The sequence below is a fragment of the Mesoplodon mirus genome, assembly GCF_964341445.2.
Source record: "Mesoplodon mirus genome assembly, chromosome: 18".
In the NCBI taxonomy this organism is placed as follows: Eukaryota; Metazoa; Chordata; class Mammalia; order Artiodactyla; family Ziphiidae; genus Mesoplodon; species Mesoplodon mirus.
The window spans coordinates 24906563-24932238 of NC_138994.1; the positions used below are offsets into that span (position 1 = coordinate 24906563).

Consider the following 25676-nt stretch of genomic DNA (forward strand, 5'->3'; position numbering starts at 1 on the left):
TGAGGCCTCCGATTACATTTCTGTTCAATTAGTGAGCAAAGGGGCACTGAACCACATTCTCCTCTGTTTCCCTCTGCAGGGGAGCCCAGAGTGGGAGCCACGTCCACTTTCCAGAGCTCTCGGATGGTTCACCCCATCGTCTAACTAGCGCCCTTTCTTCTCAGGAATTAGCCGTGCAGTTTCCCGAGACAATGGTTCAAATCAATTTGCAGAGCGTCTGTTTTAATGAGCTAAGAATGGGGAGATACCACAGACTTTGCAACTGCAGCTCCTCTCCAATCTATTTATCTCCCTCTGTGGATGTAAAATCAACCAGAGGTTCAGACAAAGGGGAATTTCATCACTTTCCCAGAAGTTTGCATGTAGGAATATGCCTACAGACGGGGATACACTAAAGTAGGCAGCATCCACCAAAACTGACGTAACCATGGTGAAGTTGTCAAACCAAGGCTTCTAACAGTGATACCTGGTGAATGCCAATGCTTTGTCATCGCTCAGAGAGCAGAGCGGAGTAGGCGGGGATGTGACTGCACAGGACAGCTCACTCCTGCACCCCAGGCCATCACCCCTGCCCACGGTTATCATCTGGCCACACCACAGTGGCAAAGGGCATGGGGAGGGGGGAGTGTCCTGAAGTTCTTCTCTCAATCAAACCCTCTGAGCCAGTTCAGCAGGCATTCGAGGGCCTGCTCTGTAAAAACTACAGTCAGTACTGTAGGTTTTGGGGTCTTAGGACAAGATCTCTGTCACCCAGAAACTCACAAACTCCTAACTCTAATATAAAAACTGTGATAACATAGATATAAGCCCATTAAGGAGGCACAGAGGATAAGGGAACTAATTCCAACTGGGGAGTATGGGAGGTGGAACTGGGGAGTATGGGAGGTGGAATTTAGAGTCTTGAATAATAACTAACGCTCCCCAAAGTAGACCTGGGGGGGTCTGAGCGCTGAAGGGAGTGCTCCAAACAAAGTAGAGAAGCAAGAAGGTCAAGGGTTTATCCAGGCGAGGAATGGCAAGCTGTCTGATTTAGGGGACTGTGTGCAGTGCTCAGGAATAAGACACGGGGGTGTCTCCAAAGTGCAGCTAAGAAATTCAGGGTGCGATGGGCAACCACCGAGGGCTTCTCAGGCAGAGTGGCACCATTGGATCTGTTTCAGAAAGGTAACTCGGGCTGCAGTTGTTAGGATGAGCTGGAACTGAGGCTATGCAATCAAGATGGGGTCTTCACGTCCGAAGAGAGGATTTCCATCCATTTGGGAAGTGGTTCGTTAGGACAGTACCACTGTGTGAATCAAGTGGCAGAGCCCATTACAGACCCAGGGCTCTTCAGCCCCAATACCACAGCGGCATCAGAATGTTCCAGTTTAACCAAGCTGAGTGCAAGCAAGTCTCCATTCCACCACCCCCTCCACGAGGCCAACTTTCCATTCTCACGCTTGACCTGCACTCCATACAGTTCTCGCCTTGCAGTTTTGATGAAATTACATTTTCCCAATAACTTTCACACTAATATCATTCTCAGAAAAACGCTTCAAAGGCTTCAAATAATGCATAGGAATTAACACCTGAGACAGTCTCTTATTTGCATTTTCCCACTGATGATGGGGCTTCGTTTACTTCCTGTCGAGCAGATGGCAGCCCGGGGAGTCTTCCAAAGCCATTTGATTTATCTGTAAAGAAGTGTGTTTCTTTCCAAAATCCAGAGATGATTTATGTTGTATCAGATCAAGTCAAACAAAGCAAGATACCTAGCTTAAAAACGGATTCACTGCAATGAGTAAGAATTAGAAATTGTCCTTATGAAAGGCTGACTGCCCTATCTTCTTACATTTGCACACTTGAAGCACAGAATATTCAAGTTAGATTTATGGTGCCACATTAATGGGGTGTTAAAAATAAAAGAGCCAGGGCACACAAAGCATCCTTTGGCCTGCTAATGCTTCTCAAAATCGTATCATGGCAGATGCAAAGAATTATTTCCCCAACAAAAATAAGACCCTGACTCAGGGCAATTTTCTGCACAGCCGGCATCTGGAGGGGAGGGGCAGGGGTGGGGAGGGAGCAATGCATGCCATGCACCCCTGTGAAGTGTGTTATTATTATACCTTCATAATATACTGATACCAAGTAGGTTTACAAGTTCTGAAATGAATTCTGGGCTCCACAAGCCCAGCATCAACAAGGGACTTGTTGAGACCAGTTCATGATCACTATTTTTAATTCCTAAGAACCACGTTGAATGACAATTTGAAAAGGGCTCATTTTCTCACTGATCGCGGATGATCTTTAAACTTTCAGGTAACACTTGAAGCCTTTAGGCCTTTGCTTCTGCTGAAGTTCAGAGATACAAGTAAAGTTGCAAACTTCTGGAAACTATAGAGTCACAATTTTACAAATGAATGTTGAGCTCTGTTACTTTAGCTGGTTTTACTGATTAATATCATGAATAAAATCAAAGTGCTGTGCTTAACTTCTGTCAGACCTTTGCTCTTAAAAGGAAGCAGAGGATTGTGGTTCACACATAACAAACAGATCTCCAAATTATTAAAAAGGCATTTTATTATAAATACATTTTAGTTGTAGCAGTAAAATACATTTTGTGTTACCATGAGTCTTTTAAAACAAAAGAACTTCACTGAGACAATGATCACAACGTAGGAATTATAGACCTCCAAACTGAGAACTTGTTCTAAGGAACCAAAGCGACTGAAGTAATTCTAAAACTAAGTTAAAAAAGAAAATGACAAAAAAGGAAGAAAATAAAAACCCTAGAGAGTGGCTTTGGGGTTATTTTATGGTACAAAGTCATTTTTACTTTTAAGCATAAACTCTTTAGGTATTAGAACTCTCAGATGAGGTATCATTAACTGCAAAGAAAAAAATAATAATTTTGTTATAATTTTGCCATAAATTATGATTATTAGATGGCTGTACAACTGGTACTTTTAAGAGATGGAAACTGATCATCTCAGTTTTATGTAACCTTCCTCTGGAAGGCTTGCCAAAATAAGACCCAGTATAAATTTGCCAAGTGATTGTATGAAGTTAGCTGAACAAGTTTAGATAAGAACTGTATTCTTGAAGCATTAAAAAAACAAAAGCAAAAACAAAACCTGTATCACTAATGACAGAACCCTTTAATAAGATGCAAAACCCATTACCTTTATAATTGAGAGGAGAGGTATTTTAATCACTGGATTTACCTAGGATACAACTACTACACTTAACCAGTACCTTCATGGGTTTCAAAGAATCAGGTGGGATGACTGGCACAGAAAGCGGATACAGTACAATGTCATAACACGGGTTTATAGGAAGTGGGCATGGTCTGGATATGTAAAAATCCAAGACTCTTGCTCTGTATGGGGTGGGGGGGGCAGGCTGAGAAACGTTCAGGTGTAACTGACATGTCAGGACTTCATCCTGGACCAAAGAGCCCTCTGACTAGCTGAAAGACAGAGAGGTCTTCACATCCAAGGCATCGTGCAAAGAATAAATAAACTGAGCCTCCCTATGAGTGGGAATTGGATAAAGGAACCTGTGCTGAACATACAAACAACCCCACCAAAGGTTACCTTGCCTTTCAAGGAGGAAGTACTGTTTCAAGAATTCCAAAGCTGTGTGTTCTATGATGCTTATCATACGGTCTACATCTAAGTCATTCTATAATCTATTACCTTAAAAATAATTTCTTCTCTTTCTAGTGTCTCGGTAAATTCAAAGCCAAACAAAAAACCAGAGGCAGAGACCAATACCCCTCAAGCTGCACTCCAGGGGGAATATTAAGAACAATAGCACGCGAATTTTAAAATATCCAAAGACCTGTAGGTTTATTATACTGTAGGCAGTTTCTTTCTCAAAAATAACTTGCTCATACATGTGCACCTATGGTTTATGAATAACTCATGCCGTGTAGGTGGTAGATTCCTCTAGACTTTTTTTTGAAAACATATATAGGTTTTTTTAAAGGTAGCAAAGTAATCAGAGACAATTATCAATTTTCCGCCATATACAACAATTCAGGCTCCCCTAACACCTACCGGCATGGCAGAGAATCCAAAATAACTTTGTTAACCTGAGAAACACATAATTTGAAAAGCAAATCCTTTGCCCTCACCTCCCTCATCCCCCAAAACATAAAAACTACGACTACATCATTTGGGGATTATCTATCGTTTTCCATGCGTCAGGTCACTGCCATCTTAGGACGGGGCCTCCGGTACCTAGGGCCTCGATAAACGCAAAGTGCCTTCTCGTGACAGTCAGATGGCTTCCTTCCACAATCCTCATCTCCGCGTGTATGGAGCGCCGAGTTTGACTCTAAGCGCTCCAAACAAATGCACAGCTTCCAGACCAAAGCCCAGGCTGCAGTGTACACAAAACCAAACTCACCCTACAAATGCGAGAGCTCCGGCCCCGTCACGGGGAAGAGCAGCACAGACCTCAAACGGGGTGAGCACTGAGGGGCGGGGGTGGTGGTGGTGGTGGTAGCCGGCCCCCAAAGGGCCGGGCACTCCACGGAGGTCTTTCTCCATGAATGTCCCCGTCGCGGCATCAGAATTATAAAAATGTCTCAAGAGACCAGTTTTGTACACTGAGTAAATAAATGCATGACTGAAAAGACCCTCAGACTTCCTCTAGACCCGTGGTTCTCAAAGTGTGGTACCTGGACCAGCAGCATCAGTGTTGCCTGGGAACTTGTTGTAAATGCAGATGATCAGGCTCCAGACTGGAATCAGAAACTGTGGGGCAGGTCCAGCAGCCTGTATTTTAACAAGGCCTCCAGGTAATTCTGACGCTGGCTGAAGTTCGAGTTCCACTAGCTCTATCCTGCTCAAAATTTGCATATCTTAGAACAGGACATATGTGTAAACAGATACTCCTTCTATTCTGTGTTGAAACCTATGGAATTTGCCCCTTCCCCTCAACTGCTCAAACATTAAAAAAAAAAAAAAAAAAAACAACTAATGATGAAATTTATTTCAAAACATCAAAACAAAAATTTTCAGTAATATTGGTTTCCCCTCCTATACACAGTTCTAAGGCAGGCAGTCACATGCTAGTATGCAAAATAAAACACAGAAGACACCTCATATATGAGATGTAGAAACAGCTAAAAAGACTCCCGAAGAATATAATGAAAATTCCGTAATATTGTTTAATGAACTTATAGAATTATATAAAACTTACTATGCTTTATGCTTAATATTCGTATCAAAATAAAATCTCTCTGTTGAACAAATTGCAAATAAAGTCTGGTCTAATACATTACTGAAACTGTAAGTGTATGAATGTCTCTGGGTTTTCTTAACACTCCAGTTTTAGAAGCTTTAGACTAATACTGTATAACCGGGTTTAGGATTTAACCACAGTTCACATTACTAAGCCTATATTCTTTTCTGTTAGGTACCACCCTTCAAAAAAATCTAGAAGCTCCTGTGACTGTTTCCTTAAAGTTTATTCCAAAGTAGATATTTTCAAACATTTCAAAAAATTTAAATGTTACATTAAAATTTTTTGTGATCTGTTTAATCTCATATTCTAATTGAAAGTAATAACAATGCCACTTCCTGAATGTGCTTTAAGAGAATGTTAAATGTCAGCAAGATTGATTCACTCCTTATACCAATGGTCTTGAAATTGCTAATTAAACAGGTATGAAAGTAGTGTGAATTTAGCAGCTTTACAGTGAAACCTCAGCAAATAAATATCCAACCCCAAGGAGATGGAGAACTCGAGAAACCTAATATAATGAGCACTCTGAAGACTAACATGCCACTTTTTCCTGTGACCTTTATGTGGCGGACATCACTAGCTGATATTCTGAACAAGAAATCATGGTTAGAACAGTATCCGTTATTTCTGATTGCTCAATAGTGTGTGGGTCAGGTGGCAAAAAGCGGAGTGAACAATCAGATCCATTAAGACACATCCTTTGAGATTTAGGAGCGCACATAAGGGTGGTGGCAGAAATGGAGGGTTTCTCAATAGGTAAAGGGATGGTTCGCAAGAAACAACGTCTGGTAAATCATAAAAGACAAAGTACTACCTTTGTGGAGCTAGAAGAAAAACCAGAGCGCCTAAGTAACATTTAAGGTAGCAATTTGTATCTTGCAATACATTTAAAGTTTTAATCTTGTATTTTTATAGGTTTTTTCTGGGTTCTCTTTTTAAAAACAACTCCAGTAGGAAACAATTCTAAGGATAACAGGTGTCTCTTCTTAAAATGGCGATTTCAGTAAATTTAATTTTCTTAATAACAATAGCTGAAATCTGAAATTTAACTTGAAATTGGTTTTCACACACTGGCTCTTAGGCAAGGTGACTCTCTCCAGCGCAGGTCGCTAGGGATACATTCCTATATGTTTATAGCTTTGCTCTTGAAATGTATGTATGTGGAAAATATTAAACATGTAAGATCGACTATACCAGAGCAAGATAACACTATATCTTAATTATCTCAAGTTAGGGAATTCAGTTACTTTCTCAGCAATTTCAATGCCACCATAAAAAAGGAAACTATTTTCACAAATAGGTCTTGGAGATCGCTATGTTTAATTAGGTAATGCTTATTCAGTGGGAATTCTGATTATTTTACTTATTCTGCAGTTCTTTGAACTGAAAAGACCAATTGATGTTCACACCAAACTCAAACTTGTTCTAGAATCTCTGATGAAAAAAACCACACAAAGCAGTTTATTATTTCACACATACAAAATGACCTGGAGAGAAAGCATATCTGTCTGAGGAAAGGAAAATGAAAGTCACGTTGTTTAAATGGTCAATAATTAAATGCTGATTTATCAAAAACAAAGCTCTGCTATAACAATTTGGCAAAGCACATGCCAAATGGCAACCAAAACCCCTTTGAAAAACCCACCAGAAAATATCCATGTTACACTGAATGAGGCTCATTGAGATCTTAACAGAAATTCATTTTTAGATAGGGAAAAAAAATTCAGCATGAAAACTCTACAAATTCTATCACCCAAAAGAATTTCTTTAAGGTAAAAAAAGAAAATCTCAGTAGCACTGAAATTAAAAAGTAAAATGAATAAAAAATAGTTCTGGCAAGAAAAAGGAAACTTCAGAGTGATACAAAGAACAAAGAAGTAGAAAGACATGTGAACAACTAACCTCACTTAGAAGAAATCTGTTTTGGAAGAAAAGGAAGTTGGTAATACTTGGTATTATCCCAGAGCTTACATCAAGCTTAAAAAAAAAAAAGTTCCACCTGAACTCTAAGGTTGGACCTAGTATATAAAACATAGTCGCCCCTCAGTGTCTGCAGGGGGTCTGTTCCAGGACCCCCAGGACTACCAAAACCCGAGGATGCTCAAGTCCCTTATATAAAATGATGTAGCATTTGCATATAACTTTCACACATCCTCCCATATACTTTAAATCATCTCTAGATTACTTATGATACCTAATTCAATATAAATGTTATGCAAATGGTTGCCAGCGCAGGGCAAATTCAAGCTCTCCTTTTTGGAACTTTCTGGAATTTTTTTTTTGTTTTTAATATCTTTGATCCATGATTTGCTGAATCGGTGGGCATGGAACCCGCAGATACGGAGGGCCGACTGTAAGTTGTTTTTTAAGTCTGATTCGTGGGCACTTGCTAACACTACTCAAGTAATATCCAACAGGATGAACGGTACTCAGAAGCCACGCCTCATTTCAATGGAAACTTGCAATGATTCTTGCAGTAAGACTTTCTCAAAACCGTTACAAGATATTATTATGTATACATTACATTTAAAGCACAGTTGGAAAGACGGCATTAAGTAAAGCTGAGATGGAAACATTCGAATCCTTGACTGGCTGTAGAAACAATAAGGAAGTGAGGAACACTCAGACATTCTCAGCAGAGCAGTGGACTAAGAAGTAGCTATTACTTTTAGTTTTTTAGAAATAACCGCTTAGAACAGCAAAGTCACAACAATGTAACAGCTTCCTTATGCAAAGCTTCCATCAATATATAAGGGTGGTAGGGTGGGCACATTTAAATAGAAATAATTTTAAAACTGGTATTTTTTAAAGGTTCAAGTATGGAAAATAGATGATTAGGCAATTACTTTATGACAAGGGGTTAACTGACAGCCCTGATGGGATAGTTCTGTCTTTGTAAGATCAGCATGCTTTCGACCATTTACCTGGCTTGTGTCGCAGTCCTGTATATTTTCGGGGGAGGAGAATCATCACTGACAAGAACATTATTTTTCATCGACATCCTCACATCAGGGGGATCTCATTTTCATTTGGGCTGTATCTTGAGTTTTGTCACAGAGTTAGAAATACACAGCTATATGACAAAACTTTTTCTTCTTTTCTTGTGACTATGTTGAGTAAAATCTGACATCACTAAATGTGGTGATCTGACATCTTACAGAGAAAACGAGGTGTTGTAACTTGCTGGCTCCGTTTTCCAACTGTGATTTATACTAACCATTAACACGTCTGCAGTCTACACGTCTACATCTGCCACCTTACACAGAGACCTGCAGCCTGTAACGTGAAGCCACAGAGAAGTGAACTGCACTCTGGGCAGAAAGACAGAACTGAATAAAAAAGAGGTTCTCTTCATTTGTCCTGCAGCTTGACAGCCTTTAACTAAAGGCACTCTCTTCTCCCAAACTGTCTGAGGCTTACAGGGGACTACTGCTGGCCAACACCAACTAAACTCCCGTCGTAGACGCTTTTCTTTGCCCTCCACTTTTCAACTCTGCTTTAAAAATGGACCGTGAATAGAGGATGGCCTATTCAAAGGCAGTCTTCCGAAAGAAAACGATTTTTGAACGGATCATCAGGATCCGTTCAGGATTTGCAGTGTCTCCCAACCTTACCTTATTATTTTATGGTTTTTTTTAAAGGTTATATTGTAGTTTCAAGATATCTCTGAAGTATAAAAGTAGTACAACTACATCAGGAAAACAATATGGACATGCATCGCTTCAAAAGTGTTACAAGACCACAAGTTTTAAGAGGGTCAACATGTTTCTTTGGATTTTACCAAAGTTCATTCAAAACAATGTTTAGACTGTAGGATATTTAAGATAGCTGTTTAAATTTTATATTTTTGTACAAGTTCAGTGGGGTTCTTTTAGAAGAATCAAAAGACATGAAAACAAGGGTAGCTTCTTGCCCCAGATTTTGATGAATTTTGATACATCTTTGACAAACATTATCTTTCTTCTTTAATGATGTTCCTCAAACAAAACAGTTAGCAAAATATTTGAATTGCCATGTATAATGTCACATTTTAATGTAAACATCAAATAAAGGTACCAAAATTTTTACTGGAGGGAAAAAAAACCTTAAAGCGGCACAACTCTTTATACCACTGGAGAGGGGGGAAGCCAGATTACGAACATTTACACATGCATAGTGAGGAAAAGAAGATTTTACTAAATTCACGCATTTTTAAAATAGTTATCAAGTCTACTAAGCACCAACAATCCTAAAAATTTTTCAGCTTCATGATTTGTTTAAAAAAAAAAACACACACTATCAAATTAACATTAAAAACAAGCTTAAAGTGTAGCTTGTCCAAAAAATAATTAAGTATGCCACTGTTTTTTTCATGTTACAAAAAACAGTGGCATATGAAATACACCTGCAAAGAATGCCTTTAACTCTATCCTACAGTGGATGGAGATTACAACAGCACATCATACATAGTCTAAAACTATAAAAGTTTTAGAATGCAGCATCTTGTCACCAAAAAAAGCTGATAAAACTTAAAGTATTTAGAAGATGCTGCCCCCTTTTATTTTAAAAAATTTTCAATGAATTTAAGCAAAAATAACATACATTTGTACATCAACTGGCCATTTCTGGTACAGAAACCCAGCGTATGGTAATATTACTGAATAAATGTAAATGCTACTTACAATTTTTTTTTCTTTTTAAATACATTTTAGACAAACTTTTTTTCTCCTTTTTTAATAGTTGCACAATTAACCTCTTAGCTGCTAGCTTGATGCAAACATATGTAACAATACACAAATTTAAAAATATTTTTTATTCCACATAAAAGCTGTCAAAATTCCGACTCATGTCAAAAATGCAAAATAATGGAATATACTGTAAAAAAAATTAGTTGCAAGTCTAGCAGCAAAGCAACTGAGAACATACTTAATATTAAAACAAAGGGAACTGTGCATCTATAGGTGAAGTCCAGCTATCTTAATTCTACTGATACAAACAGAAATGAAAACACTCTCCCTGGAGGAAAAAAAAGTGATCATTTAAAATAGGAGTAAAAGCCATTGCTGCCCGATGAGCTCCCCAGGCTGAGTTCCTGGAACAGAGACAGAGGGTCGCTGCTCTTCTTGGCCTGCTCCGGCGGGGGCCTGGGCTTGGGCGGAGCCCGCAGAGCGCTGGCATACGACATGGCGGGCTTGCTGCCTCCACAGCTCTGCTGGCTGCTGCTGTTGGCCGACTCCGCGATCTGCTTGTTGGGCATGAGTGGGGGGAACTGGCCGAGATGCTGCAGGACACTGTAATTGAAGGAACTGGACCCCTCGAGGTTTTCAGGCTTCAGATGATCCTCAGGGGGTTTGACGGTCTTGGGCGGAGCTAGAAGCAGAGAAGAGTAGCATCGATTTAAGGGCAAGCCCAGCGACACTCAGCCATCTCACTAGCTCAGTGTGTCACAGCTGGTTCTCATCTCCAGGAACTCAGCGACAGGAGAGCCACAAGGACAGACAACTTCTGCCACAACACTCTGCAATCACAACACATCTAACTGAACTTCTCCATCTCATAAACACTTGAAGAAGAATTAACTGTGTGAACTGCGATAACTAAACATATAAAAACTAAAGGTCAAGTCTGAAGGTTTGCTTCAAAAAACTAACTTGTACAATTGCACACTTTGCTATTTATTATATTAACTGCTCACAGTTTGAAAATGGGAACAAACAGGTTCTTTCTTAAATAAAAATGAGCTCTATATGCAGACTTTGGGTTAAAACAGCTTCTATTATTAACCTAAGAAACAGCAGTACCTAGATTCTGTTTCTTAAAAACACGACCTTTTCTTATAATATGTAAGTAAACATGGAATAAGGTGGGGAAAACTGCTGTAGACTTTACTTCACATTTCCTATCATCTGCCGAATTCCAAGGTCCTTTAATATTCGACTCCACTATTACTAATTTTATGGCCCCCTAAATCATAACTTATTTAATTTATTTATTATTATTTTTTGCAGTACGCGGGCCTCTCACTGTTGTGGCCTCTCCCGTTGTGGAGCACAGGCTCCGGACGCGCAGGCTCAGCGGCCATGGCTCACGGGCCCAGCCGCTCCGCGGCATGTGGGATCTTCCCGGACCGGGGCACAAACCCGTGTCCCCTGCATCGGCAGGCGGACCCTCAACCACTGCACCACCAGGGAAGCCCCATAACTTATTTTAAACATTGCTTTTGCTTTCAATCTTTTAAAAGTTTAACTAACATTAGATTGGATTAAAATCATAATACGTATTCGTTGAGGATAACTTGGAAATTACACAAAGGCCAAAGAAGAAAATAAGTCATTCATATTTCCAAATACCAGAGCTAATAAGCCTTAACTTGCTGGTGCATTTTTCCCTAAGGATGTAATATAATGCAGATATTTCATAACTTTTTAAAGTAATCTCTCATTTTTAGAAATATGGATAATAGTCAATTTTTCACTTTTCTACACTGTGATAAATGTTATTATAGATAAATATTCCTAAATATTCACGACTGCTCCCTTAGGATAAATCCCTAGAGGTACAATGGCTGGGTCATATAGTACATACACAGTGAAAGTTTTGGATTAACTATGGCCAAGCTTCCCTGCAGGAAAATACTGCCCATTTATACTCAACCAACAATGCTTGCTCATTTCCCTACTACATCACAACATTAGTGTTACTGTTTTTTTAACTTTAGCTTATTTTATAAATAAATAATTATCTTGTAGTTCTACTTTGCATGTCTTTGATTACTGATATTTATGGACATTTTTCCTTGTGTTTATTACCTATTTGTGGAAAGTTAAGGAGAAAAATAGTTCATTTTTTTGTTTTAGTATTTCACTGATTCAATATGCTAATTTCAAATTATTATTTTAAAACTTTAAAAATTCACAAAATTGTTCAAAATTATTTTAAGCCATTTAACAGCTTTCTGGAACGTTTACCACCTTTTCTGTCTAAATGTCACTGATTTTGTGAATGAAACAATTGTTTTTAAGAGCATTAGTTTAACAAACACTTCAATATAAAAGTGGCCTGTACTGCCTAATATACAAAATAAACATTTTACTAGCTGTTCAAAAACTTACTATTTTTATTTACTTTACTAAGTCTTATTTACCCATGTTCTCATCTTCATGACAATATAATTAGAGTTTAGAATGTTTTCAAGTAAATAATAAATACTTACAAAATAATGTTTTAGAGGCAGTTTAGCCTAATGCCTACACGCTTGTCTAATCATGAATGTAAGATCTCTGTCAATTTGATTTACCATATATGCTCCTGGTAAGACAAACTATTCTTTAAAACTATGAATTTTACTAATCTGGCAACCAATGACTTTTTTCAAAATACATATCTCTACCTAATCTTTAATTTTCATCTGTGCATAAAAAGAAAATGCTTGATAAAGTATGCCTTGTCACCAAGAGAAGAGAATAGAACCCGAACACATATGTGTTGGAGAGACAAACCCCACCCTCGCTGTGCACACAGAGGTCCTGCAGTGAGACTGGATCACCCCCTCGATCGCACAGGGTCTATTTTCATGATCTCCTTACTCAGCAGGCAGGCATTTACCAAGTGTGATCAGTACCAAAATGGGAAATCCGAAGTTCAAAAAGGTCAGAGACATGATCTTTGCTCTCAGGCTTGTAATTGTGGAGAAAATATGGCCATATCATGACCTCTTTCAAATTCCAAACCAATATAATATGAACAGTTTCCTTCAACTCAAGAAATAAGTCTCAAACTTCAGAAAGAAATTTCCCAAGTGGTGATTATTTTCCTTCTGATTCACCACCAGCAATTGCTACATTCCTCTAAAAATGAAATGAAATGAAATGAAAAAATAAAATAAAATAAAGTAAGAAATACATACATACATACATACATACTGTCAGACAAGAAGTTGTGCTTCAGGATATTAGTGATTTTGAATTAATTTTTAAATACTTAGTTAAGTGTTACTTTCAACTAAAGAATACTAGTATTTGTCTCCTAGCAATGAAGAAAATAATAATTTTATATTTGTGGAGAAGACACCATAAATGACATGTGCTTTGGGCACTTGCTCAGGAAATTTCAACTTTATCAGATTTTTACTGATTTCGGCCAAAAGCTATCTTAAAATTTAGGCAGAAAAAAAGGAGAAATGATGTTGTCTTTAAAATACATTATAATACACAAAACAACTAAGAAGTTACAAATTTTCATCACTTATTTGTAATTTAGATGTTTCTCAGGAAACTCAAATATGATGAGTGCATTTCTGTTAGACCTTTAAAATGACAAAGCAATCCCAGGCAAAATACAACACTTTATCCATAGAAGGTACTAATGAATGCTTAAAGATTAAAATGACCATGTCTCTTGACAGGAAAGAAACCAATACCTCTTTAATGCTTTTTGACCTACCATGTCTATTGTTCTAAAAATATGCTTATATGGCACATACTCCAAAATGGGTCAGTTACAGGCACAATGGATTCACATTCTAAAGATGAACAAAATTAATTTAAAATACAAAGGTTGATGCTATCAAGGCAGAAATTCACCGACGATCACAGACTTGTTCACAAAGATCAATGACTACAGCCTACAAAGAGAAGGCTATATAGATCAGAGAACTCAAACAGTATCATTGTTTACATTCCACATAAAAAAAGAGGGAAACAAAGGAAAGATAAATGTGCACTCGCGTTCAAGGCTGAAGACTTCAGACTTCCCAGCACACAGGTTTACAGCCATATCTATTCCAAGGCCTTCCTATGCCTTCTTTTTTTTCTTCTTTGGACTTGGATTTCTCAGTTCATTAGAATATAAGGAATAAACACTGGATTTCTAAATCTCAAAATGTCAGACTTTACTGGTTTCCCTTACGGCCAAACTCTATTGTGTAGCAAACTGTTAACAACTTTATTGACAATAAATCCTTGAAAACTGAAATTGACCTAACCAACTGCCACCCCCAACTAAGAAGAAAACACAAAAATCCAGAAAACAAGCTTTTCCCAAGCAAAGGTGATCTGATTTAGAAATACATTTTAGGTTCCCTTACTTCTTTCACGCATTCATAGGTTAAAATGATCAAAATGATCAGCTCCCAAATACGGGTAGGTCTACTTACCTTCCAGACCATAAATGTGGAAACAATATAGTCCTAAATTAATATATGTCCTGAGGCACACCTGCGAGCTATGAGCATTAAATATTGTTCCAAGATAATAATGCGAATGGAAGGAATGGGAGAAGAAAAACTCCATAAATACCCAGGAGCTGAGTAGTTAAAACTGCAATTGTGGCAACCCCCAACCCTGTCTTACCTATCAACTCTCTGGGCTGAGCTGTCCTGCTGGATCCATTGCACGGAATGTTCTGATAGGGGGTAGATGAGGTGGTGTTTACCCAGGACTCCGGGGAGGAAAAGTTGAAAGAAGATTGGTTATTATGGTCCTGAAGCTCTTTACACTGAGCAAGACTGTCTTGAGGAGTGCTTACTTCTTCAGAACAAGGCTGGACTGAGCTAGATGAGATTCTTCTTTGGTACAAGGGCCGACCAGGTCCTCTGGGTTCATACTACACAAAGAAAAAGGACAGTTCATAAATCAGTGAAAACTTAGACCCCACTCTCTTATGCACACAGCAATCTCACTCTATTAAGTAGAAATTCTCAAAAACAGTTTCTTCTGTGACTATCAAAACCCCCCAAAAGCAGTCTGAGCTGTGGACATGGTGTCAGGAGACTTGGGGTCGAAACTCAGTTCTGGCCCTTAGCAGGTATTCCTATGACAACACACATCTAATTTCTGACTCTGTTTTCTTGTCTGTAAAGTATGGGGCTGAACTACCTGTCTTCAGTTCTAAAGTTCTATCCACATTTTAGGTGACATTAGATCAAGAATAAGAATGAAGACACGTATCTGCTCAAAATTAAATGGGGAAATTACAGTCACAATCAACTGAATCACATGTCTTGAACACATTCGTCCGTTCAAGACTCATCTCGTGGGCCCTTCACAACCTCCCGGTTTGTCATTCCTTAGACTTGATGGTAAGACAGGGTTCCTCCCACCCAACAGAGGTACTCCTGATCGCCCTCTCTGCACGTCTTCCTTTGGAAAGTCTTCGACTGAAACGGAATGTTCATTATTCTTCAACAAATCCTTTGTATGTTTGAAACCCAATTAACATTTTTCTCCTCCCTACACTTGCACAACCAAAATTTCTTTAACCCTCCGACAGAATGTATTTGCCAGCATTTCATGATTTTTTACTGCTACTTAAGTGCCCTCCAAGTTCTCGGGCCCGATTGCTGTGGCCATGCTCAGGCTCAGTTCTAAGAGCAAGGCAGTATGGAGTAGCAGTCAGGTGTTCAGTTCTACTGGCAGCATCACCCGGGCAACTGACCTAGCCTCTTGGGCACTTCATCTGTAAATGTGGCTTCACTGTCCACAGTGCCTGCCCCTTAGGGCTGCTGTGAGATCTGAGCAAGTTCAGTATGCATAGCATCTGGCACATAGGAAGGTTTGTTGTTGATGTAACATAAAGGATAAGCTTCCGTGTTAGAGCTCACATGACAGAACGGGATTGGCTTTTTACTGCCCCCTCTCCCTCTCCCGGAAGTAACAGATTTGCTATTCAGTTCGTGGTCATTATGATTGGGAGGAAACTTTCTTTTACCACCGTTGTTACAAATAACTGGAAATCAGGAACTAGAGGTTAGATTACAAAGAAGAGAGAGAGAGAGATAGGCACAGAAATAGCAGGATTTGGGGGGAATATAAGATAGCACAAGCAGATATTGTCAGGCCAATTAAATGCGGGAAGTTGTGGGCTTAAGTATGTGAGAGTAAAGTCATCACAGACGGAACCACAAGGGTACAAACTGGGGAAGGGAATGGGTCTGGACTGGCTGCCCTTGAGCAGAAAGGCAGGAAGGGGAGGGAGGACAGACATTCTCTCACTGTTAAATGAGGATGTCCATGTCATTTCTACATTTCCCAGGTTTTAGCTACTGGATGAGAAAGGTGAGAGCTAATACTTCCATCCCATTAATACCTTTTCTCATATGTTTTTATTGTTCTTCTGTCTTTATGTATAGTATCTAAATTCATCTTTAGTTTTACTCTGCTTTAAAGGTATTTTTTCCCAATGGTTAAGATCATTCCAAATTTGATTCCTATTTTCTAGAATAGTAACCATTCTAACTAGTGTCAACTGTGAATTTAATCAGCACATTTGAAATTTCTTCATCAAGGTTATTAACTTATGGTATTGAGTAGAATAACCAACATTCCTAAACTGCTTTATATTCTGTATGGCTAGGCAATGAATGAATGACTGGTCACAGCAGCTTGTGCAGGGTGCCTTTTTTTTTTTTTATCAAGGTTTGTTATGAAGATGATTAGCTCTTAGACTCAAAGTGAAGTGCTTCTTTTCATTACCATGCCCTGAGTGTTCACCCCAGTCAGAAACTGTAGGGGATCACATTCTAAAGGGTTTATGTGTGAATACTAAAGTACAAAACTAAATCTGTTATGGCCTCAGAAAACAGGTTATAATAATCAAATTCCCTGGTGATACTCATATGAATTCCAGGCATTAACTTTATAAGCTCCTTTTTGCAATGAATAGATATGTGAACCACAATGCTTAAATGAGGAAAACCAAAAATCAGAAAGCAATGGAGGGCTTCCCTGATGGCGCAGTGGTTGAGAGTCCGCCTGCCGATGCAGGGGACACGGGTTCGTGCCCCGGTCCGGGAAGATCCCACATGCTGCGGAGCGGCTGGGCCCGTGAGCCATGGCCACTGAGCCTGCGTGTCCGGAGCCTGTGCTCCGCAACAGCAGGGGCCACAACAGTGAGAGGCCCGCATACCGCAAAAAAAAAAATGTGTTCTTGGGGCTTCCCTGGTGGCGCAGTGGTTGAGAGTCCGCCTGCCGATGCAGGGGACGTGGGTTCGTGCCCCGGTCCGGGAAGATCCCACATGCCACGGAGCGGCTGGGCCCATGAGCTATGGCCACTGAGCCTGCGCGTCTGGAGCCTGTGCTCCACAATGGGAGAGGCCACAACAGTGAGAGGCCCGGGAAAAAAAAAGAAAAAAAAAAAAAAAGAAAGCAATGGAAAGCTGATATAAAAGGAGAAAATATTCAATTAAACTTAAAAAAAAGTGTGTCATTTATATCTTCCAAACTGAAATCCAAAAAAATCACACAGTTGACACGCACAGTACTTGTGGAAGTACTGTGTAACATGTTTATAACAGCTCCTAAGCAGCTGCTGACAAAGATGAATGGGTAGATTAAGTATAAAATTCAACTTCAAATGACATTATGAATGCAATTGATCCTCTGTTCGAAAAAGAACCAAAACTTGGCATTGTTTGAATGTTCTTAAAATTAGATATGTTGAAGATTTTATATATATATATATATATATATGTATGTATACACACACACACACTCACACATAATATACATACGTACATATAAATATAATATATAGATGGTCTCCTGGTATACCTATTTCATACAACACAGATGTAGGTAAATGCATGAAAATATGATTTGCTACTTTGGAATCTGTCCTCAAAGGTAATTTGAGGATAAGCAGAGAAATCTTGCTGACAACTGAATGAAATGGTTTATACACCAAATAAATTACCTTTTAGCAGTTTTGTAGTTTTCAGCATACAGACCCTGTACAGGTTTTGTTAATTTGCACCTAGCATTTAATTTTCCTCTGAGCTACTGTAATGGTATTTGCTCTTACATTTTGGTTTCCAATTGAATGTTGCTAATATATGGAAATGGGATTGACTTGTGTTGACCTTTTACCTCAAAACCTTGTTAAATTCACATTAGTCAAAGTTAATTTTTGTTGGTTTGTTTTCTGGGTAGATTCCTTGGGTTTTTCTACATTGATAATCATGTAATCTGTGAATAGGGACAGTTTTATTTCTGCCTTTCCAAACTCTGTGTCTTTTCTTTTTATTGCTGTACTGCACTGGCTAAGACTTCCAGGATAACGTTGAACAGGAATGTTGAGAGTGGACATCTTAACTCGTTCCTAATCTTAGAAGCGTTCAGCATTCAGTCTCTACCATTAATCGTGACGGTAGCTGTAGGATTTTTATAGGTGCCCTTTAACAGGTTGAGGAATATCCCTTCTACTTCTAGTTTGCCAAGAGTTTTTATGAGTGGATGTTCTGTTCTGTAAAATGTGTATAGGCTTTTTTTTGGGGGGGGGTGTCTATTGATATAATCACGTGATTTTTCTCTTTAGACTGTTAGTATGGTGGATTACATTGATTTATTTTCAAACACTGGACCAGCCTTGCATTCTGGAAATAAGCTCCGACATGATTACAGTGTATTGTTCTTTTTTATATATTGCTGAATTCAATTTGTTAATGTTTTGTTGAGGATATTGTAATGATGTTCACAGATATGTCTGTAGTTTTCTCTTTCTTGTACTGTCTTTGTCTAGTTTTGGTATCAGAGTAATGCTAGCCATATACAGTAAGTTAAGAACTGTGCCCTTCTCCATTCTCTGGAAGAGATCGTGTAAATTGGTGGTATTTCTTTACATGTTTGGAGGAATTCAGCAGCGAACCATCTGGGCCTGCAGATTTCTTCTTTGGCAGGTTTTTAAACTACAATTCAATTTTGTTAACAGTTATAAGACTATTCATATGCTATCTATTTAATCTTCAGTGAGTTTTTGTAGTTTGTGGTATTCAGAGAAGTGATCCATTTTATCTAAGTTGCTGAATTTTATGCAAAGAGTTGTTCACAGTATTCCTTTATTATTATCCTTTTTAATGTCTAGTGGATTCAGTGGTATCTCCTCTTTCGTGCCTGATATTGGTAGTTTGTGCTTCTCTCCTTTCCTGTCACTCTTGCTAAAGCTTTATCAGTTTTATTGATGTTTCCAAAGAACTGGCTTTGGGTTTCACTGATTTTTCTCTATTATTTTTGTTTTCATTTTTTATTGAATTCTGTTCTCATCTTTATTATGGATCTTTATTATTCCCTTCCCTCTGCTTGATTTTAATTTATTTTATTCTTCCTTTTCTAATTTCTTGGGATAGAGCTTAGATTATTGATCTGAGACATTTCTTCTTTTCTAAAATAAGCATTTAATGCTACAAAATTTCCTCTGGGACTACTTTAGCTGCATCACAACAAATGTGGACATACTATATTTTCATTTTCGTTCAGTTCAAAATATTTTCTAATTTCCCTTGAGAGTTCCTCTTTCACCCATGAATTATTTAGATACATGCAGTTTAATTTCCAAGTTTTGGAGATTTTCTGTTATCCTTTGGTTATGCATTTCTAGTTTAATTCCATTATGGTCAGATAACATATTTTATTGGTGAATGTTACATCTGCACTTGGAAAGATCATATATTCTGCTATTGTTGGTTGGAGTGTTCTATAAATGTCAACTAAATTCAGTTGGTTAATGATGTTGCTCACTTTTTCTATATCCTGGATGATTTCCTGTCTATTAGATCTATTAAATACTGAGACGGGAGAGTCAAAGTCTCAAACTATAATTGTGGATTTGTCTGTTACTCCTTTTAGATTTTGCTTCACGTATTTTGAAGTTCTGTTGTTAGATGCATACACACTTAAGATTGGTATTTCCTTTTAATGTACTGACCCTCTTAACAGTACTAATGTCCCTCTTGGATAACTTCCTATGCTCCGAAGTTTACTTTGTCTGACACTAATATAGCCACTCTAGTTTTCTTTTGATTAGTCTTTGCATGGTATGACTTTCTCCATCCTTTGCTTCTAACTACCTATACTGTTATATTTTTAACGTTTCTTGTAGATAGCATATAATTAGAACTATTTGAAAAACCCATCCTGACAATCTCTGACTTTTAATTGGTATGTTTAGATCATGTATATGATGTAATTACTGATATGCTTAGAATTAAGTCAGTTGTCTTATATCTTTTGTTTCCTGTTCATTTCCTGTTTTATGTTCCTTTGTTTTCCTTTTCCTGCCTTCTTTTGGGCTATTTGAACATGTTTTTGTAATTTCATTTTAATTTTGTGATTCTGTGTCTCCTTGTATGATTTTTTAATAGGTGTTCTAGGGATAATGGAATACATACTTAACTTTTCATCATCTACTTAGAATCTATATTTTATCACTTCAGTTGAGATGTAGAAAACTTATTACCATATTCGGTTCTTTACTTTTCCTCTTTATGCTATAGTTATAGTTGTTTTATATATTACATCTATATATACTGAAAAACAATCAGACAATGTTATATATTTTGCTCTCAACTGGGAATTTTGATAGAACTCAAGGAGAACAGTTTATCATATTTATCCAGATACTTACTGTATCTGTTGCTCAACTTCCATTGCTGATGTGTCTAGTTTCCTTCTGGTATCATTTTCCCTCTGTCTGAAGAACTTCCTTTAACAATTCTTTTAGAGGAGGTCTGCTGGCTAAAAATTCTCTTAGTTTTCCTTTATCAGTAAATGTCTTTATTTTACCATCATTCCTGAAGGACAGTCTTGTGGCATATACATTTCTGGGTTAAAAGTTCTTTTCTTTCAGCACTTTAAAAATGTTTGCCACTTCCTTCTGGCTTCCATGGTTTCTGATGAGAAATCATTAGTCATTTGAATTATTGTTCTCTAATGAGATGTGTTTTCTCTGGCTTCTCTCAAGATTATTTTCTTTGTTTTTTGCTTTTAGCCATTTGATTATAATATGTCCAGGTGTAAATTTCTCAGGGTTTATCCTATTTGGGATTCACTCTGCTCCTTAAATCTGTAGGCTTATGTCTTTCACCAAACTTGGGAAGTTTTCTGCTATTATTTTGTCAGATATTTTTCAGCATCACATTTTTTCTCCTCTCCTCCTTGGACTCCGATGAAATTCAAAAGATTGAATATTCAACCTCTGTTTTCGTTCCATAGGCCTCTGAGGCTCTGTGTTCCTCCCCACCCCCACACCCCATCCAATCTTTGTTCTTTCTGTAGTCCAGATTAGGTAAATTCTATTGATCTTCAAGTTAACTGACTCTCTCCTCTGTCATTTCCATTCTGCTACTGAGACCATCAAGTGAGTTTTAAATTTTTGGTTATTGCATTTTTCAGTTTTCAAATGTCTACTTGGTTTTGGTTTTTATTTATTTATTTTTTAAATATCTTTTCTTTCTCTGCTAAGACTTTTTAACATTTGTTTCAAGAGGTCTGTGACTGCTCTTTGGAGCATTTTAATAATAAGATGCTTTAAAGTGTTTTTCAGATAATTCCAAAATCTGTATCATCTTACTGCTGGCACCTGTTGATGGGCTTTTCCTGTGTGAGTTGAGATTTCCATAATTTCTTATATACTGAGTAATCTTGGATTGTATTATGGACATTTTAAATATTAACTCATGAGACCCTGGGTTTGTTTAAATCCTATGGAGAATGTTGATACTGATATTTTTGTTTTAGCAGGCAACTGATCTGGTAAGGTTAAGTTCCAACCTGTCTTCTGTGGGCTATGGTTTCAAAGTCAGCTTAGTTTTCAAAGCCTTTGTGGTGCTATCTGGATCTGTACTGAGTGCCTGCCACTCTGGATTCAGTCTGTGACCTGGGCAGAGGTCTATCCATCAGCTCAGTTCTCCATGTCTTTGGTATGCTAATTACGATCTGATCCATGTACGTGTACGTCAGACCTGGGCCCACGAATTCATAAACAATTCCACAGAGTCACTTTCTTAAGCTCCTCCTCTCCATGAGCTCCCTGGTGATTTCTAGGTCCTTGGGAGCCCCCTTGATAGCCCTCTGACCAGAAACCACCCACTCCCACAACGTGCAGCGCCTAGGGCCAAGGGGCAGGAGGACAGACAGGAAAAAGCAACAAGGTCTGGCCCCACCCTCCTGGCACCACAGGCCCACCAAGCAGAGATGGCTCCCCTCCATCAGAGTTCTGGCTCCTACAAGCTTTTGCTGTGATCAGGGCCATCACAGTGAAATTTTTGACTCCATATTGCAGCTAATCTTTAAGAAACTCCTAACTGCCAAGTTTTGGTGTAGTATCAAGGGAGAATATCTATAATTATCTGAAAAAGTCATTAAAATTTAAAATCCCTTTTCCAGGTACATATCGGTGTGACAGAATTTTCTTCATATACTTCAACCAAAATGACATATCGCAGAAGATGTGCAAAACTGAAAAAATGGAACTCTTTTCACTAAACATTTTTGTTTTAGAAAATAGTTATTTTTGTTAACAAGTAATGAGTTTATTATTATAATTTTTAAATGAATTGATATTTATTTTAAATTATTAGTTTTAAACACTGATAGTTTATATTAAAAAAACTGTTGATAGATATTTAAACATCACATAAATAAAAGTTCTTGAGATCCTTCTGACATGTGCATAAGGCTATTCACTGAAGCACTAATTTTTTAATAGCAAAGGACTGGAAGCAATCCAAATGTCTGTCAGTAGGAGACCAGTTCAATAAACCATGGTACAGCTATATAATGAAAGTACTATGCAGCTGTAAAAAGAATGAGGAAGATTTCTAAATACTGCTATGGATGAGCTCTGATCTATCATGATACACAACAACATGTATAACATGCTACCTTTTATCTAAGAAAGGGAGGTACATGTACATATATAAGTATCTGCTTTTATTTTCAAAAAGAAATAATGAGAGGATTAATTTTAAAAAATAAGCTCAAAATGGATTAAAGACCTAAATGTAAGGCCAGACACTATCAAACTCTTAGAGGAAAACATAGGCAGAACACTCTATGACACAAATCACAGCAAGATCCTTTTGGACCCACCTCCTAGAGAAATGGAAATAAAAACAAAGATAAACAAATGGGACCTAATGAAACTTCAAAGCTTTTGCACAGCAAAGGAAACCATAAACAAGACCAAAAGACAACCCTCAGAATGGGAGAAAATATTTGCAAATGAAGCAACTGACAAAGGATTAATCTCCAAAATTCATAAGCAGCTCACGCAGCTCAATAACAAAAAAACAAACAACCCAATCCAAAAATGGGCAGAAGACCTAAATAGACATTTCTCCACAGAAGATATACAGACTGCCAACAAACACATGAAAGGATGCTTAATATCTTTAATCATTAGAGAAATGCAAATCAAAACTACAATGAGATATCATCTCACACCAGTCAGAATGGCCATCATCAAGAAATCTAGAAACAATAAATGCTGGAGAGGGTGTGGAAAAAAGGGAACACTCTTGCACTGCTGGTGGGAATGTGAATTGGTACAGCCACTATGGAGAACAGTATGGAGGTTCCTTAAAAAACTACAAATAAGAGCCGAGAATGGGAGAAGAGCAGCCTGTGTAAGCAGTTCCTCCGGCCTCCTCGCCTCTCCTCTCCGCACCTCGCTCTCGCGGCCTGCCCACCCTGCCGCCTGCTCGCCGCCCAGAACACCTTCCACCATGGCCACCTCAGCGAGCTCCCACTTGAACAAAGGCATCAAGCAGGTGTACATGTCCCTGCCTCAGGGTGAGAAAGTCCAAGCTATGTATATCTGGATTGATGGTACTGGAGAAGGACTGCGCTGCAAGACCCGGACCCTGGACTGTGAGCCCAAGTGTATAGAAGAGCTGCCGGAGTGGAATTTTGATGGCTCTAGTACTTTTCAGTCCGAAGGCTCCAACAGTGACATGTATCTCGTCCCTGCTGCCATGTTTCGGGACCCTTTCCGCAGGGACCCCAACAAGCTGGTGTTCTGTGAAGTCTTCAAGTACAACCGAAAGCCTGCAGAGACCAATTTAAGGCACACCTGTAAACGGATAATGGACATGGTGGGCAACCAGCGCCCCTGGTTTGGAATGGAGCAGGAATATACTCTCATGGGCACAGATGGGCATCCCTTTGGTTGGCCTTCCAATGGCTTCCCTGGGCCCCAAGGTCCCTACTACTGTGGTGTGGGAGCAGACAAAGCCTATGGCAGGGATATCGTGGAGGCTCACTACCGGGCCTGCTTGTATGCCGGCATCAAGATCGGGGGCACGAATGCCGAGGTCATGCCTGCCCAGTGGGAATTCCAGATAGGGCCGTGTGAAGGAATCGACATGGGAGATCATCTCTGGGTGGCCCGCTTCATCTTGCATCGTGTGTGTGAAGACTTCGGAGTGATTGCCACCTTTGATCCTAAGCCCATTCCTGGGAACTGGAATGGTGCCGGCTGCCACACCAACTTCAGCACCAAGGCCATGCGAGAGGAGAATGGTCTGAAGTACATTGAGGAGGCCATCGAGAAACTAAGCAAGCGACACCAGTACCACATCCGAGCCTATGATCCCAAGGGGGGCCTGGACAACGCCCGGCGCCTAACTGGATTCCATGAAACCTCCAACATCAACGACCTCTCTGCCGGTGTGGCCAACCGTGGCGCTAGCATCCGCATTCCCCGGACTGTCGGCCAGGAGAAGAAGGGTTACTTTGAAGACCGTCGCCCCTCTGCCAACTGTGACCCCTTTGCGGTGACAGAAGCCCTCATCCGCACATGTCTTCTCAACGAAACTGGCGACGAGCCCTTCCAGTACAAAAACTAAGTGGACTAGACTTGCAGCCGTCAAAACCCCTCCTAATCCTACATCCTGCTGCCACTCTTGCCCCTCTCACCTGTCATAATAGCTGTTAACTCAAAGGGCGGGATGTCAAGGTCTTTTTTTTATTCCTCACTCTTGCTTTCTTTGGCCAGGATAGAGGGGTCAAGTTCTTAATCTCTTCACACCCACCTACCCCCCCCATTTTTTTTCCTATCATTGAAGTTTTCTAGTGCGTTAGTCGGGGCGGGGTTGGGGAAACATAACCACTGCTTCCATTTAATCAGGTGTGTTTGTCCAATAGGCATAGCTATCCGGACAGAAAGCATAGTATTTGTGAAGGGAGGGGGAGTACTTTCTCTGCGTCATAGCTGAGTGGGGGGCAGGGGGCTTGATTCTGTGGTAAGGTTAGGATTTCCCTTTCTTGGTGAGAAATTCCATTACTTATAAGGTTATAACCAACTTTCTATTAAAAGTGAGAATTAGGGGAGAAGGAAGGGTGGGAAATCAGGTCGGAAAATGCCCTAGATCTCCTAGTGTGGTGCTTCCCTTGCCTGGGGCTAAATGCCCTGACAAGCTCAGCATAAATGGATGGATAGCCCTACCTTAAAAGAAAGAGTTCCATGTTGTTTGGTCCTCCATTTGTAACACAAAGCAGAGTAGTATTTTTATATTTAAATGTAAAAACAAAAAAATTATATATACGGGTGTGCAGATAAATGTGTGTTTTCTCCTTAGCAAGTAAAAACCATTCTGGTCACGGGGAGCCAAATTTGAGTTGAGTAGTCTGGTCTCCTTTTCGGGGGGGGGAACGGGGCGGGGTGCTTGACAAGTTGGCTACTGGGCT

At 39.1% G+C, this 25676-nt stretch overlaps 2 protein-coding genes across 7 annotated transcripts in view; one reads left to right on the forward strand and one right to left on the reverse strand.

The window, feature by feature from the left end:
- Positions 1-2544: 2544 nt before the first annotated feature.
- HELZ (helicase with zinc finger) overlaps positions 2545-25676 on the reverse strand; it is a 179030-nt gene continuing 155898 nt past the window's right edge. For 5 of the 6 annotated variants that reach the window (XM_082603666.1, XM_082603668.1, XM_082603669.1 and 2 more), the window contains 2 exons: positions 14568-14820; positions 2545-10587 (listed from right to left, as the gene is read on the reverse strand). In XM_082603666.1, the coding sequence (XP_082459792.1) occupies positions 10253-10587; positions 14568-14820 (588 nt within the window). In that variant the 3' untranslated portion in view covers positions 2545-10252. The remainder of the gene's footprint in view (positions 10588-14567; positions 14821-25676) is intronic. The other variant, XM_082603670.1, reaches the window with a different exon arrangement.
- On the forward strand, positions 23601-25027 carry LOC309793302 (glutamine synthetase-like). Its single transcript, XM_082603749.1, has one exon. The coding sequence runs from the start codon at positions 23714-23716 to the stop codon at positions 24833-24835; it is 1122 nt and encodes a 373-aa protein (XP_082459875.1). The 5' UTR covers positions 23601-23713; the 3' UTR covers positions 24836-25027.

Excerpts from the sequence above, each read along its gene's own strand:
- LOC309793302 (XM_082603749.1), top strand. The coding sequence starts at position 23,714 with ATGGCCACCTCAGCGAGCTCCCACTTGAACAAAGGCATCAAGCAGGTG.